This window comes from Harmonia axyridis, chromosome 2 (genome assembly GCF_914767665.1).
Source record: "Harmonia axyridis chromosome 2, icHarAxyr1.1, whole genome shotgun sequence".
NCBI lineage: Eukaryota > Metazoa > Arthropoda > Insecta > Coleoptera > Coccinellidae > Harmonia > Harmonia axyridis.
Window position 1 is genome coordinate 15,287,926 of NC_059502.1, and position 15,096 is coordinate 15,303,021.

At 32.9% G+C, this 15,096-nt stretch overlaps 1 protein-coding gene across 1 annotated transcript; it reads left to right on the forward strand.

Annotated features, from left to right (window-relative positions):
* The first annotated feature begins 722 nt into the window (after positions 1-722).
* Positions 723-2,892, forward strand: LOC123673528 (pollen-specific leucine-rich repeat extensin-like protein 4). Its single transcript, XM_045608063.1, has 2 exons — positions 723-876; positions 1,588-2,892. Exons 1-2 carry the CDS (start codon positions 874-876, stop codon positions 2,425-2,427), a joined length of 843 nt encoding a protein of 280 aa, XP_045464019.1. The 5' UTR covers positions 723-873; the 3' UTR covers positions 2,428-2,892.
* The last annotated feature ends 12,204 nt before the right edge of the window (positions 2,893-15,096 follow it).

Genomic DNA, 15,096 nt, shown 5'->3' on the forward strand with positions numbered 1-15,096 from the left:
CATATGTAGGGTCGTCAGACATTTTGGCGCCCCGGCAAAATAGAATTTCGCCGCCCTGGTTTGCCTAATTCATATGAATTTTTTGAAGGAGCCTCTGTTATTCCTCTGTTTCCCTGTTATTCTCTCCTCTTTTCAGTTTGATATGAAATTGTATTTTGGACTTTGACCTAGTCAAATTTATCAAACGACGTTTTGTCGTTTTCATCAAAAAACGTCCTGCATTGTTCAAAAGTACCACGATGAGTCTATACTAAAAAGACGACGTAGTTCTTGAAGGTGCAAAAGTCTTCATTTATTAACTGACTTTGCGCCCCTACAATTTGGCGCCCCGGCAAAATGTCCGGTATGCCGCTCCTGGCGGCGGCCCTGGGCTTGTAAAGATACAATTTAAATCTAATTTGTCTCAAAATAGGCTGTTAATCATCGTTTAAATTCGAATAATCAATTCCTGTCCCTAGACAAAAGAAACAACCATCTCAGTTATTGTGAAAATTATCAGAAATGATACATTCCTTGAAGTTATTTTTAATCTAAATCAAATTTATCTTCTAAAACGAAGATTGATACAACTAATTATACGCAACCTTCGATAATTTTTCGCGCAAGAATTAGGATCACTTGCAATAACACGAGAGAGATAACACGAAAGGGAATTATCAACAAAATAATGATGTAACTGCATCATTGATTCAATAATTTTTTATCGAATTATGCAGTTGTCATCATAACTTTCTCTCGTGTAAAAATTAGATGTCAGAGGCTATCCGAATTTCTGGTGAAGGTCACTGTGAATCTAATTTTTTGCAATAACTTTTCATTTCACTAACAAAATAATGCAACATTTTGTTATTCGTTGTACAACCAGTGAGTGAGATGGTAAGTTTCAAAATTTGCTGAGATCCATTTTTCATATTAGTTGATTTCATATTTTGTTCATAATTTGGAACACTTCAGAGGAAGGCTCTCCTTTATCAATGTCATCTTCGCAATTTAGATTTTTTAAAAATTTTTGCCATGTCGATTGTTTTGTTCGAATCATTCCTATCTTCAATTTCCCTTGAGATTTGTACACCTTACATATCATTGAAGAATTTGAACAGTAGATTGATCGATAAAATTTGTGAGGTGAACAAGATTCAGAATTGAGGTGTCCTAAGAAGTAGTTTAATTATTTGTGTATCCAACATAACAGTAAACAATCTTTCGAAAAATTAGAAGAATAAATAGCCGTTTGCAAAAATTCTATCGCGTAATTTCACATGTAGACTCTCCAGACTCTATGATATGCCATCTGTAAAACAGTAAAAGTCAAAAATAAATCGAATAACTTCTGTAATTCATGGTATTTTGAAAACCGAATATCGCTTTTATCTCCAAAACGGCTCAATTGCTGACCCATATTTGTATGGAACTTTTTACTTATTGTGACCTCTAGAATTTGCTCCCAAAATGTTGTTTTTAGTATTTAGTATTTAGACTTCGAACCTACCCCGAAAATTAAAAATCAGCAACTATCCGGCATTTGGGAAAAACGATTACCCACTGTTGGCTTTCTCTTGTTTCTGGACTGAAATATTCGATTTTCAGGTGGCTAAGAAACTATTTCTGATATTTCTACTGACCACTTGGATAAGTGATGGTGATTCCTGCAACGATTGTTGCCGGACGACAGTGACAACAAACTGCTGTCCAAGACCGTCTTGCTGTTCACCTTGTTCCTCATGTAGGACAGTTTCTTGTTCGAAAAATTGCGATATAGAATGCCCAACATCAAATATATCCCGCCCAGAGCGTGAAGAGGTTAAGCCTGTACCTGCATCTAGATCAGTATCACCACCAGCTCAGATTGTTGAACCAGTGCCCTCTGAGACCAAAACAAATAATCAAGTATCAAATTCTAACCATGTAAATGGTACCAGTGTCATCTCCCTCAACAATACTTTAACCAACACTAACCATATACATGTTCCTATTAACATAACGAATATTAATACTAATAGCATCAAAGTTGATGCATCTGGTGGCTCAACCAGTTTGATACCACAGCCAAACACACCAATAATACCTCAGAATATCCCTTCTGCACCTTCAACCCCCAAGTTCATATTTGTACTTGTTCGACAACCTCCTGTATATGCACCACAACCACCTGTATATGTACCACAACCACCCATCTGTCCACCACAACCACCTGTCAATGCACCACAACCACCTGTCAATGTACCACAACAGCCTGGCTGTGCACCACAAACACCAGTCTATTTTCCACAACTGCCAATGCCAATGCCAATTCCACAGCAACCTCCAGTTTTTATTGGTCCTCCTCCTCAAAATAATTGTTGTGGTCTACAACCCATGGGATGTTGCTCTATGCGACCACAATGTAGCTATCTGCAATGTCAATTGATGTGTTCGAGGATATGTTGAAAATCTAATGTATTTAATGATAGCGTATTCTACTTTGAAGCACCATTAGTGTTCTCGACCTTTTTACCGTTTGTGTTTGTGAATATTATCAGGAAAGTGCGATTGACTTATCATATCTTAAATGATGTGAATATGAAATTTCATCATGTCTTCAGTATCCACTCACATTTTTTCTCTTCTATAATGATTTGAGTGGATCATTTTAATCATTACTGTATTTTTGTGATGTATTTGAAATAATGTAGATATAATATTCAGATGTATTTCGACAAAACAATTTATACCTTAGGAAACATCATAATGGATATCCTATCATTCGATGGAAATCTATATCAAGATTACGTTATACCATAAATAATAAGATTTTCATTTTCATTTTAACTTCCAACATTATTTCGTCAATACCTTAGCTTCATCAGATGAGTATAAGAAGCTAAAGTAATATCTCTTTTTCTACACAAAACAGAAAAAACAATAAAATTGTGATAATGAATCAAACATAAAAATTGTATTGATTGATGATTTTCAATCTGGAATCAAGATACTTTGATAAAAGTGTATTAAATCAAGCCTTAACCAAATAATACTTAGTTTATTCAGATATTATACGAATTTGCAAACTGAAGAATCAGTAGAATAATTATTAAAAATTGATAGACGATTTAAGATTGCAGGTAAAATGATTATCAATTGGGAAATTAAGAAAAAAATTGGTCTAATTTTTTAATAGACGATTTATAATTACCTACAATGTTAGCTGGATGAAAAATGTTTGTATTAATCGGATATTTCTTGATTGAAATTGTATTTATTCAATATTATTTCTTCCATAAATTTTTGAACACCTATAAAATTGTGAGGTTCAAAATGAACTAGAGTGAAATTGGAAATTGAATATAAACTATATCTATTGTTTTCCTATCCCTCCCTATCTAGAGCTATCTTGAGAATCTGAAATTCTAACATTCTCTCACTTTAATCGAAACAAATATAGAATAACATATTTTCCTAGTAAGAATGGATTTAATATACCTTATTGAAATTATTTTATGATCTAAATTTTGGGTAGCTTGCAAAAATTTATTTTTTTCTGTCTTTTTTCATTAATGTCTGAATATTCAATGAGTAAAGTTGCCCACTTGATTTACCGAATATGTAGATCTGTCAAGTAGATGTATCGGGTGTCCCAAATTGGTTTTCTAGTGAGGGGATCTCAGAATTCTTTTGAGCTATAAAAAATGAATCGCACATTTTTGGTTTTTGATTCTTCAGATAATTAATTTGATGAAAACCGAAACCTTATGAATTCAACAATATTAGAGAAAATTGGAAAACGGCATGAAATGAAAAGTTCTCATAACTTCTTTATCACTGGTGCTATAAACATGAAACAATTACTTTCTACAGGGACTTTTTTCAGTAGAATCCATTGGTGTATTTATTTGTTTTTCATTGCAATTAATTTTGAAGTACCTAATAATATAAACTTGTGTTTTTTTGAGTGCAAATCATACAATTCTCTATAAGAAATAAGTATGTTTTTGTTTCTCTTTCTAGAAGTATATACTTAACATGATGTAAAAATTTCTCATCGAAAGTTTCTGTTTCACACGGAAATCAGCGAGTGACTATCTATGATAATCTGTGAACTTCAGATAATTAAAATATTCGGTTGCTACCAAAGTCTCCGGAATCAACACCGTTAGATTTTTCAACGTTTCCAGATTGATGAATGTTGTTCTTTTAATGTAAGCAAAGGAAAAAATCTGATGGGTTGCTTCGTTTTCTGAAATATGGCGTCTTGAATTTACTGAATTAATTGCTCTCAAATTTTTGAAAGTAAAAATATATACGCTATTGGGATATATCGAATTTAAAAACATTTTTGAATTGCTCGTTCAATTGGTGACAAAAAATATCTCAATTTTATTTCATATGAGCCGCCGTTTTTATGCAAAAAAAATCTCAACTTCAGAACATCATTATTAACTATCTAATAGTAGATTATTTATTGAAGAAAGGAAAAATACGTGTTTACCTAACTGTTTAATTTTTTTTTGCATAGGTACAAATTTCTGCGAGAAAGTCGCCATAGTATTTGGCAGAAATTTTGCCGGTGTGTATATTTTGTAATTTCGATATTTAGTACCAGTCCCCTACTCCTGATATGAACCATTCGTCAGCAGTGCCCCAAGCACTCATCAGATAATAATATATCCTCATCATTGCCTGAGAATGGTTTTGAATTTCAATACAATCTCAAATTTCGTCGACACTTCCTTCCTCTAGATTCTAGGATGTAACCACTCATGAACGTGTGCTATCTAAACAATATATTTACTGTGAGGAGTGTAAGTACTTCAAAATGAATAAGGTTTCCTTGCCGTTACTTCCGGAATTTCAGGGGGGGAAACTGTGTATTTCTATTCCAGAAACCCTAGTCATGAGTATCAATGCAATTAATCTATACCCACCTATTGCGTGTTAGACTGAATCGAACATGATGAGTGGGTCTATTGTTTATATTCATTTGTACCGTTGTAGGAGTTCTTCATCACTTTGGAATCGATCTCGGCGAATTATATGTACAGAGAGACAAGATATTTCGCTGTTTAGTCATCAAGTCAAGTGTTCCTCTTCACAGGATCACACTAAACCGATTAGATTGTGTGAAAATCGGTAGCTATTGCTTTCTCGCTGAGGAATTCTATTCAGTATCTCGAATATTTTAATCTATCCAAAATGTGTGATAAAATAAGAGGCTTCCTATCGAATGACCCACTAAATGAGCAGCTGTCATCTGTCAATATCTGGCAGTGACAACTACGCCAGTACTAAAGACGAAAGATACACTCTTCAGAATTCACTACAAACTTAGTTTAAATTTTGCAGTCACAGTTCGCTAAACTGAAGCACTTTTGGGTTGATGTGAAGCATCTTCTCGGCAAAAGTGAATAACTGCTGGTACAAGTTAGTGATGTGGAGAATCTAAACCCTATTCTTGGCTCAAAAACAACTGAGAATATTGCTGTTCTAACCTGTAGTATTGACGAAAACCAGGTCGATCAATTTTTCGTCAATTTTAGGAATTAGGCCTCGATAAATGAATTTTTATGGCCGAAATTGGAAGATATTTATGTGGACGAAGTTTATTTTCAACAAGACAGCGCTACATGCCATATGAGCAACGAAACAATCGCAATTTTGCAAGAAAGTGTCCTAGATGTGTTATTTCTCGAAGAAGTGATCACAATTGCTCACCCTTATTTTGTGATTTAACACCTTCAAACATTTTTTTGGGGTCTATGTGAATGCTCCATAATTGATTCAAGACCTTAAAGGTCTTAGAGGACATACAACCACAAATGTGAGAGTTGTTAATGGAAAATTTCATGAAAAGTATATGGTGTTGATGCAACCGTAGCAGTAGCGCCCATTTGGCTGCTAATCTTTTTTCACCCTCAAGGTCATAACTTTCTCTCCACAATGAAATCGATATCCATTGATTTCTCTGAAAATATATTCATTTATTCAATATGAAAATGGATCCTTGGATAACCCTATAGTTACAATCCAAATTCCCTACTAATCACTTATAGCCTTTTCGGAAAATGATGGAAGCTCTAAATACTGTTCAAAATGTTCAACTGTATAATATAGGTATCCAAAGTCACTTGGAGGAAGATGAATATTTCGATTATACAAGGTTTGCCTAAGTTTCCAGAAATTCATTTGAAGCCAGTGAATTTATTGCCTGACAATACTTTAAAATAAACCCCGGTATTTAGCAGATCGCGGTATCCACTTCAAAGGGACATCTATGGCCAAGCGTTTTTATGGACTAGTTCAAGTGACTTTGGATATACTATACCTAATGTCTCTATGTGAATGAAACTTAGGCACTTTTTTTTTAATTTAAAAGATACAACACCATCGAATAATTGGAATATACATTGAATGGTAAACTGTTTTGGAAAACGCATGTTGAGACCACGAAGAAAAGATTAGCAATACCTAGCCAACTACATGTGACATTAGTCCATATAGTTATGTAGTGACTCTGTCTGGTCAAAGATGGCATTATTAATTTTGCACCTCACTTATACTTCCACCCTGGCGAATTTATAGGCGTAGATACGTTGCAGAGTCACCTCTCCACGATGGTGTGAGAGGGTGTGTCTTAGACAGAGATGGCTGAATTGCGTAACTGACGGATCCACCAGCGATCTCAGGAGGAAACACTGTAATCCCCTGGGAGCAGGCGTACCTACACAAACTTAGCTCGAGAAAGACTAGCCAAAGGTATATGAAATATTTTTCTATATGTATAGATACCAAAAGAGAGCAATAAGATGAATCTTGAATTTAAAGCATACAGAGAGGTGCAGATAGTGATTTCGTGAAATCAAAATCAATTCTTGCTATATATTGGATAGAGTATGCCAATTAAGTTTACAACAAATTGAGAACATTTCTGTCAAATAGTTCTTAGCATTTATTTGAAACAAGAATCTGATTATTCGACGCCATAGACGCACATTTTCGTAGACGTGGAATTCTGGTGATCAAAAATCCACAATGAACTGTCCTCAAGTTTGAGATTACTGATAAGAAGAATTCGTTAAGGAATATCAACTTTTTATTACAATTTATTCGACAGAAGAATTTATAATTGATGACAAAAAATTTTCGACTTGACATATTGATGCTGTAAATATATTATTATTGTTTTTCTGGTGTATCTTTAAATTGAAAAAAACATAATAAGTTAATGGCCAGAATATTAACAAAAGGAGATGAAGGTGAACGGCGACCTCAATTTGCAAAATTGTAATTTGAATCGAAACAGCACAACCATTAAATATATCAACCAAAAGAAAACTCGAAGACTGAAATATATCGCTCGGTTCCCCAAGCTTGCTTTCGACGAAAAACAACGACATCAAATAAACCCCCGATAATATTTCAAACGAAGGATAGTATTTTGTTCGCTTGCCAACAGTCAAAATGAAGAATGGAATTAAGTTCTTGTTGAATATTATTATAATATATCTTTAAAGATATTAGGAGTCCCTACATTCCGAAATTACAAATTGCCAACGCAAACAAATATCTAGCAGTCAAATAACCTGGAAATAAGAAGGCCCGCCTTCCATGCTTCATTATGGAAACTGCGGGACGGAGCAAAAGCAATTTGAGGCATTTCCAACAGACAATCGAACGTTGTACAAGGAAACCTCGAAATGAGATGGAAATATTGGCTCGACTCCTCTGCCACTCGGGTCTTTTGCCACCAGAATAAATAACCACGTCTCCCGGTTCTGCAGTCAACATCTTCGAATCTCGTATTCTGGTCGTATGTTGATTCCTCGTCACAAAGAAAGCTTAATTTGGACATGAATAAACAATGTCTGATGGACGATTTTGGAATCGGATGTATTTCTGCAGGGAGACGATTCGAAGGAAGAGGCTGCGGAGGATTCTGAAAGCAGAACGATTGCGATTTAAGCAGATAACGATGCTTATATTTTCTGAATCGAGTCTATAGAAATATATTGTTAGATCAAAGGGGGCTTTTCTCATAGATTCGATGTGGTTTATGAGAAAATAGGAAACTTGCGTGCTATTTCTGTAGTTTTTGATGAAAAGATACTAGAATTATATTTATTTTAATATACTATTCTTACTGTTCTGTGAAATGGATATGCAAATTACGAATTTTCAATTGAAATAACAATTTTATAGAATTTGATCCTATGGTTTGGTTGATGGTGACTCCAATTAATAAATGATTACTTCAAATATAATGAAGGTCAGTCTATTTGGTGAAGGCGATCTAATATGAAAATAAAAATCAACTGAAAGATAAAGACTCATTGGACCTCCATAATTTGAAGTAATCACTTTTTAATTGAAGTGACTATCAACCAAAAGATAGGATTAAATTCTAGAAAATTGTTATTTCCATTGAAAATTGATGATTTGCATATCCATTTCACAGAACAGTAAGAAAGAAGATCAAATCAATTCAAATTCATTTAACAAATCATTACAAAACGATAGGTAACAATTAATAGTCAATGAAAAAAAAAATAATGAAAATAACGGAATAGTATAAACAAAAAAAAAAAAATTTTAATATTTATTTCACTTGAATTCGTCTGACAGATATTCATCAACAGAGCAATAACGCTTGGATATCAGAAAGTATTTCAGTCGTTTTCCATAACATCTGCAGAGTTTGATCTGATCTGGGAGATGTTTGTACAATTTGATCGCTAAATAGTTTGTGGAATATCTATGGTTCAACTTATAGCTAGATAGCTAATTTTTTGGAATTTGCCAAGATAACTTTTCTTTCAGGTATCATATGATGCGTTGAACTGCAATTTGGTCAAATGAATATAAAATTTCACATTTGTGAATTCGAAAATTTTTTGGTCTAAAACCCTCTTCTCATCCTTCGATTGCATATCATTGTCATCAACGTCGAATTGATGCAGAATGGCAGCTACGATCCGCCATTCTGTGTCTAGATGTGGCTTAAAAAAAGTCTTATGCTGTTATGTGCAGTCAGCAGCTATTGAGCATTGATGCAACAATGGTCTAAGAGACCACATAGACCCATGTGCAGTTCTATGGTCTCCATAGCACTTGAAAGCGTTCAACATTCGTCAAAAATATTTTAAAATAGAGAGGAAATATCGAACTTTGGACTATCCTACTCAGACATTTTCACAGTAGGGGTTTCCGGAAAGGAGGTGTCAAAAATAGACGTAGACCTCCTCATTTTGAAAATGTCTAGCTGTCTACAAACAGGAGTGTAATCATTTAAAGAATTGATGAACATTTTATTTGTCATCATCCATTGATCTTGTATTTGAAATTATACATTGTCAAATAATAAAGATTGATAAAGGATAAATTTTACTGGGTTCTCTTTCTCTACACGTATAATACACAAAATAGATATTTCTCTTCATTGCAAGATATCGAACAAGATTATTTTTTTATATTTTCTTCCATAAAATTCAGGATAAAACATTGGGATAGAGCGCTAACATTTGGACCATTAGCAGCTCGTTTCTGCTGTATTCGAAGAATAACTAGCTTAAAAAACTGTACCTACCTTTAATCTTGCTATTCTAAGCTAACCTCAAATTCTGAAAACATTGAGTGGTCTCATAAAAACATCAATGGAAATCCCCATTAGGAAATATAATGACGCATCAATAACGTGAAGACGTTTAACCCATCAACTGATAAAATCAGAATGAGGTGAAGGACGATAAAGGAGTGAACTCAGGCGTAATCAGAACCAATGAGATATCAGAGTCAAGTTTTACTAAGGATAATATCCAATATTAGCAAATCGAGTTGATGGCGGATTACCATTCAGGAAACCATTAGCCAAATGACGTAATGCATCCCCTGATTACTCTTCTTCCACTCCTATCTCTCAGATTCGACATTGGATAGTCACAATGTTGCCATATTCATAAACGGCAATGGAATATAGTTCGATAATTAGTTGAACGGTTTTTTCCAATATTTTTGGAGGAAAAATAATGTATCATGTAAGGCTTCGTACATTCGGTATTATATGAATTCTGTTATATATATATACCTACTGTTGTTTATTGTTCACGTGTAGTTTGGAATTATAACTTTGAGATATAAAGTGATATGAAACTAAGCATAATATTTTAAAAATTAACTATTTAAGTAGAATAATTATCAAAAATTGCTCAATGGTATACAAAAATATTTATCGAATATATTGATGTATGAAGTACCAGCCGCAGCTGAGTACCGAATGGTCATTCCATGTGAGTCTTGCAATCTTTTTCTGTTTCTGCTACATAAAATGCGAGTTGTAATGATTTTCTGTTTGAAATGTTAATTACTGTTAATCTGACATATTTTTTGTTTATATTCGCATTGCCTCTGTTGCTATATATATTTTTATTAACATTAAAGTTTTCTATTGACAAAACATATTTGAAAGCATGGAGCACGGTGAATACACCAAAATAATGACCGATAAAATTCAAATTCTTTTCAGTTTACGGATTACCTGTCAAATTCGTGAAAATCACCTTGATTCAAATTCTAACTTGATCGAAATATCCAACTACACTGGACATTCTGTTCAGAAGTAACAGTGTTTCTTAGTCAACTTGGCAACTATGGAATACAATCCCTTTGCCAAGGTCAATTGGAAATATTCTAGCACGAGATTTACTTATTAATAGAAATCGAATGAACATCGACTTGTTTCAATCCAACTCTATGTGTTCTTTTCACATAATCAGATATTATTCTAGTTATTATTGTCTTGAAGTATTCTGATGAAAAACAAGAAACTAATAATTCAAAGGTTTTGTGCCAGAATTCACCTTTTCCATAATAATAAAATATTTATTGAGTGAACAACATATCGAAGGTCTAATCTAACTTAATTTATTTATTTTTTGGATTGAATTTCAATTCAACATGCAATTGTACTTCATCTTCTATGGCGGCTGACCATTTTTTCTTTTTTCATGATAATTTACTCATATGAAATTTTATAATCTTGTTATAAGAATAAGTTATCCTTCAATGTTTGGATACGTTATTAATAGATATGTCAATTCAATTTATTCATATGGAAATATTAAAATTCCAGAATTTTAACATATTCAAAAAAGAAGGAAGAGAAAAATCGTTTGGAAATTTGGTTGGACGTCGATACATGTTACCAGGTAATAAAAGAATCATAACCTTCTGAGGAAATTAATAAGAACATCAGACCAGCAGAAATCGAGACTATGACCGAATAAGAATAGAATCGAATAGGATTTTCGAGTTTAGAAAATAATGTTCACTCTAACCACATTTTAGGTACAGCGGAAATTTTGAATTTTTGAAATACGTATTTTTTATTCTACTTTAAGACAATTCGAATATGACACTTCAATTTGTAATCGATAAGTTGAAAATTCAATCTTATGTTGTGAAAATTTCATGCATAGTTATCTTGAATATTCGAGTATTGGTTTCTTGGAGAGTCTAGTTGACTGAATTAATGAAAAATAAGGTTCTGATTTAAAAATTTTGAGTTTTGATGAATTTGAGTTGTCCAAGTTCATAATCTTCTGATGAACACCCTGTACATTTTTGTTCTTAACCGTCAAAAATCTTATAATATTACGTATCTGCATATACGAAAATGAAAAATGTTTTTTCGAAAAAAACTTTTCTGCAGAAACATTCAAAAAAAATTTAAGTCCTCGTCGTCAATTTTTTTTTTCATAACAATTCCATCAACTCATGAACGGTTGAGTTTTCATCCAAGGTATAGCATATTGCTTAAATTGACATCAAAAAAGCTATCGAATGATGCAATTATATACTGGGTGTACCTTCAGAAATAAGGAAGTAGCATTCTGTTTCCGTTATAACCGAAAGTTGTAGAAATTTGGAAATATTTTAGGGAGAAAGATCATTGTCTCGAACCCCAACATGCAACAGCACAAAATTTCTATTAGTTCTCCATAAACATGTAATAGGCCATCGCGGTGAATTATCTTGTATACCTCAATAAAATAATTCAAATATTTACATGAATTTCTGAATCAATGAAGTTTTTCCAGTTACCTGATTGGTTTTTGGAATAAATAAATAACACATTTCGAAATAATATATAAAAATGAAATGTGTTTACATCAATTCTTGAATCCTCAAGATCTAGCTATGATTTTATAATTTTTATAATCAAGAAACAAAGAGACAAGGCACTATATTGTGTATTCCGAAGAACATACTCAACTGAACCATAGATACGGCTCCCGATAAAATTCGTTACGGATCTGAATTTTGAAACAGTTCCCTCAGAAGGGGAACTAGAAAAGCCATCAGCGACAGCTTGTTGAGCTTGAGGCAGGTTTGTTCGCCAAGTTTTGCTAACTAATCTAATCACAATGCTCGGTCGAGCAACATCAACCGATAAATTAATGAATTAATGCTCATTCCATGCCCTCCAACTGATGATTTGTCGATCCCGCATTTTTGCTATGAAATTAAGTAATTAGTAAGCACTCCACCAAACCTGCCGAAATCAATTCGGCACGTATTGCAGCGCTTCCTCCGGCTCCATCGGCAACAGATACATTTGGAGTACATCTGGCTCCTGATAATTTGATCAGTATTTCTGACGTTCTGTTCCGTTTCTGTACTCATAATGAACCAGATAACGTTTCAATTATTATTTGTTATCTGGTTCATTGTGCAATTACAGTTTTTGTAATGGAAAAATCTAAATTTACTTTGATACGTGACAAATTGAAAAAGGTTAACTTTTCTGAAGATCATTACAAAAAACCCACACGATGATCCTTACAGAGGCTGGTTCAGGATATAACTCCCTCTTTTACTTGGCAGAGCCAATACTAGAAAAACTGAAAAAAAGTGTTTAACGAGAAAGAAATCACCCTTGTAGAACGACATGCTACAGGAACACAACTGACCAGTATTAAAGAGAAGATCTAAAAGGAAATAGAAAAGGAAGCAGAAGTATAACAAGCCTAGAATAGAGTAAGGCACAACGGATTCGTCTATAAGATTATCAAAGCAGTAACCCAAACTCCATAGATATAACTGATACATTATACCTAGAACACATAAAATTCCTCATGGAATTAAACAAAGTAACCTCAGAAGAGAAAGACATTCAGCAGGAGGTCCACTGGGGGTTCGGACCAATGCTATTCTTCAAATACATGAGCGAAAAACCAAAAATGTATTCACAAATCTAGAACTTCACGCAAATAATACATTAGCACTTGCATATAATGAGTGTAACAGAAAGACTAGCAAGTGGATTATCAAAATCATAATACCAATCTAGAAGGAAGAAAACCAAACTGAACATCAATGACCGAGACGCAAAATGGAAAAACAACTTCAAATACTTAGATATGCCTATGAATGAAAATCTTTCAACGTAATCATTGAAAAAGTAAGAATAAAATCAGGAAAAATCAAAAACTATCTAAATAAATAGAAAACATTCATAATGGTGCGAACCTAGTAATAGAAAACAAAAAATAGTTGGCATAGGGCCAATTGAAGAAATCCTGTTTATCATTCCATTCTATCTGTGTTTGAGTGGTCCTGACATGTATAATCCCTGTCTGCATTGAACATCAACAACCCTTCTGCTGGAGACAAGAGTTTGTATGACAAGGTTGAAGCAGCACTGGGATGGAAGAGAACATCAGTTACTGATGGACATTAGGGGAGAGAAAACTCTGGATGCAAAGTTTTAAGGTTTTCACTTCTATGCGGAATTTATTGAAGGATAGAAATTTGATAGCAACATGTAACCCAATTCGTTTCCACGTTTTACTTATCTGATTTTCAGATTCATTCGTTCACCGCACATGGAAATTTTCATTTTTGAAAAGTTGAAGAGAATTTCTCAGAAGAATGATGAGAAATTAATCAACATGTTGATGTTCAAAATGTAAATGAATCAATGATAGTTGAATAACTGAATGAATCAGTGAATAATGCATTGAAACTGAATAAATAAATACATTGATGAAAAGATAAAGATTAATTGATGAATGATTGAATAAATTCATGGAGAAACAAAAAGCAAAGAATAAATAAAAAATCGATGTATGAAAAAAATTTAGAATAAAATAAATGATCGAATCGAATGTGGCCTTAGATTTCATTTCAAGGTCGAGTAGATTTTTCGAATAAGGAATAAATATTTTCTTTGCAACATTTGTTTCTTTGTAAGGAACTAGATGAAATCAATCGTTGTGGGGATATAAAGTTTTTTATGGTTGTGACGAAAATCTTCAACACACAAACTACTGAGTATATTTGAAGAAATGAGTACTTATGGAGAGACAAATACCAAAAAGAAACCAAAAATAAACTCTTCAAAAAAAAAAAAAAGGCAAAAAATAAAACTAGTTCTTATATCTGAAGATAGTTATACAGAATAAAAATAGGAATAATTCTATGAGAAATAATTTTAAAAAACTTTATCATGACCATATTAAGCACGAAACACATTATATATTCAAAGATAAAATATTTTTAGTTTTTCAAGAAACTTAAAATTCTTCGAAGGAAAATGTATATTTTCTATTACAAAATTCTACTTGACCTTGAAATTTAGTCAAAGTCAAAGTCACATTGAATATATATGCATTCGATGTCCTCCTGAAGACTTAGAAATTTTCATTTCAGACATTTTTTGATCCTGACTCTTCCCAATGAGTTATTTCAGTAGATATTTTGAAATTGATCAGACTGTATACATTTTGCAATCATAAAAAGTAATATAAAGTAACTGAAGTGAAAACTTCATTTATTGATTAGTTTATAAAGCTTATGGATACCTACTCTTTAGAGAAAAATTGCAAAGAAAAATGTCATTCTTCGACATTTTAATCATATTATTTGTCCTTGTTTTCATGTCATGAGCAGTTTTTCAGAACTTTCTTGTAGAATACAAATACAATCAACGTTACAAACATCATATTCTCCATATCATTTTCCTCTTTGAGTTTTTGCTGCGTGTTTCCTTGTTTTGTTTATTTCTCCAATAACTCTTCAAAATTATCATTCGTTAAGTTCATCTTTATCACAAATTTTGTAAAAATG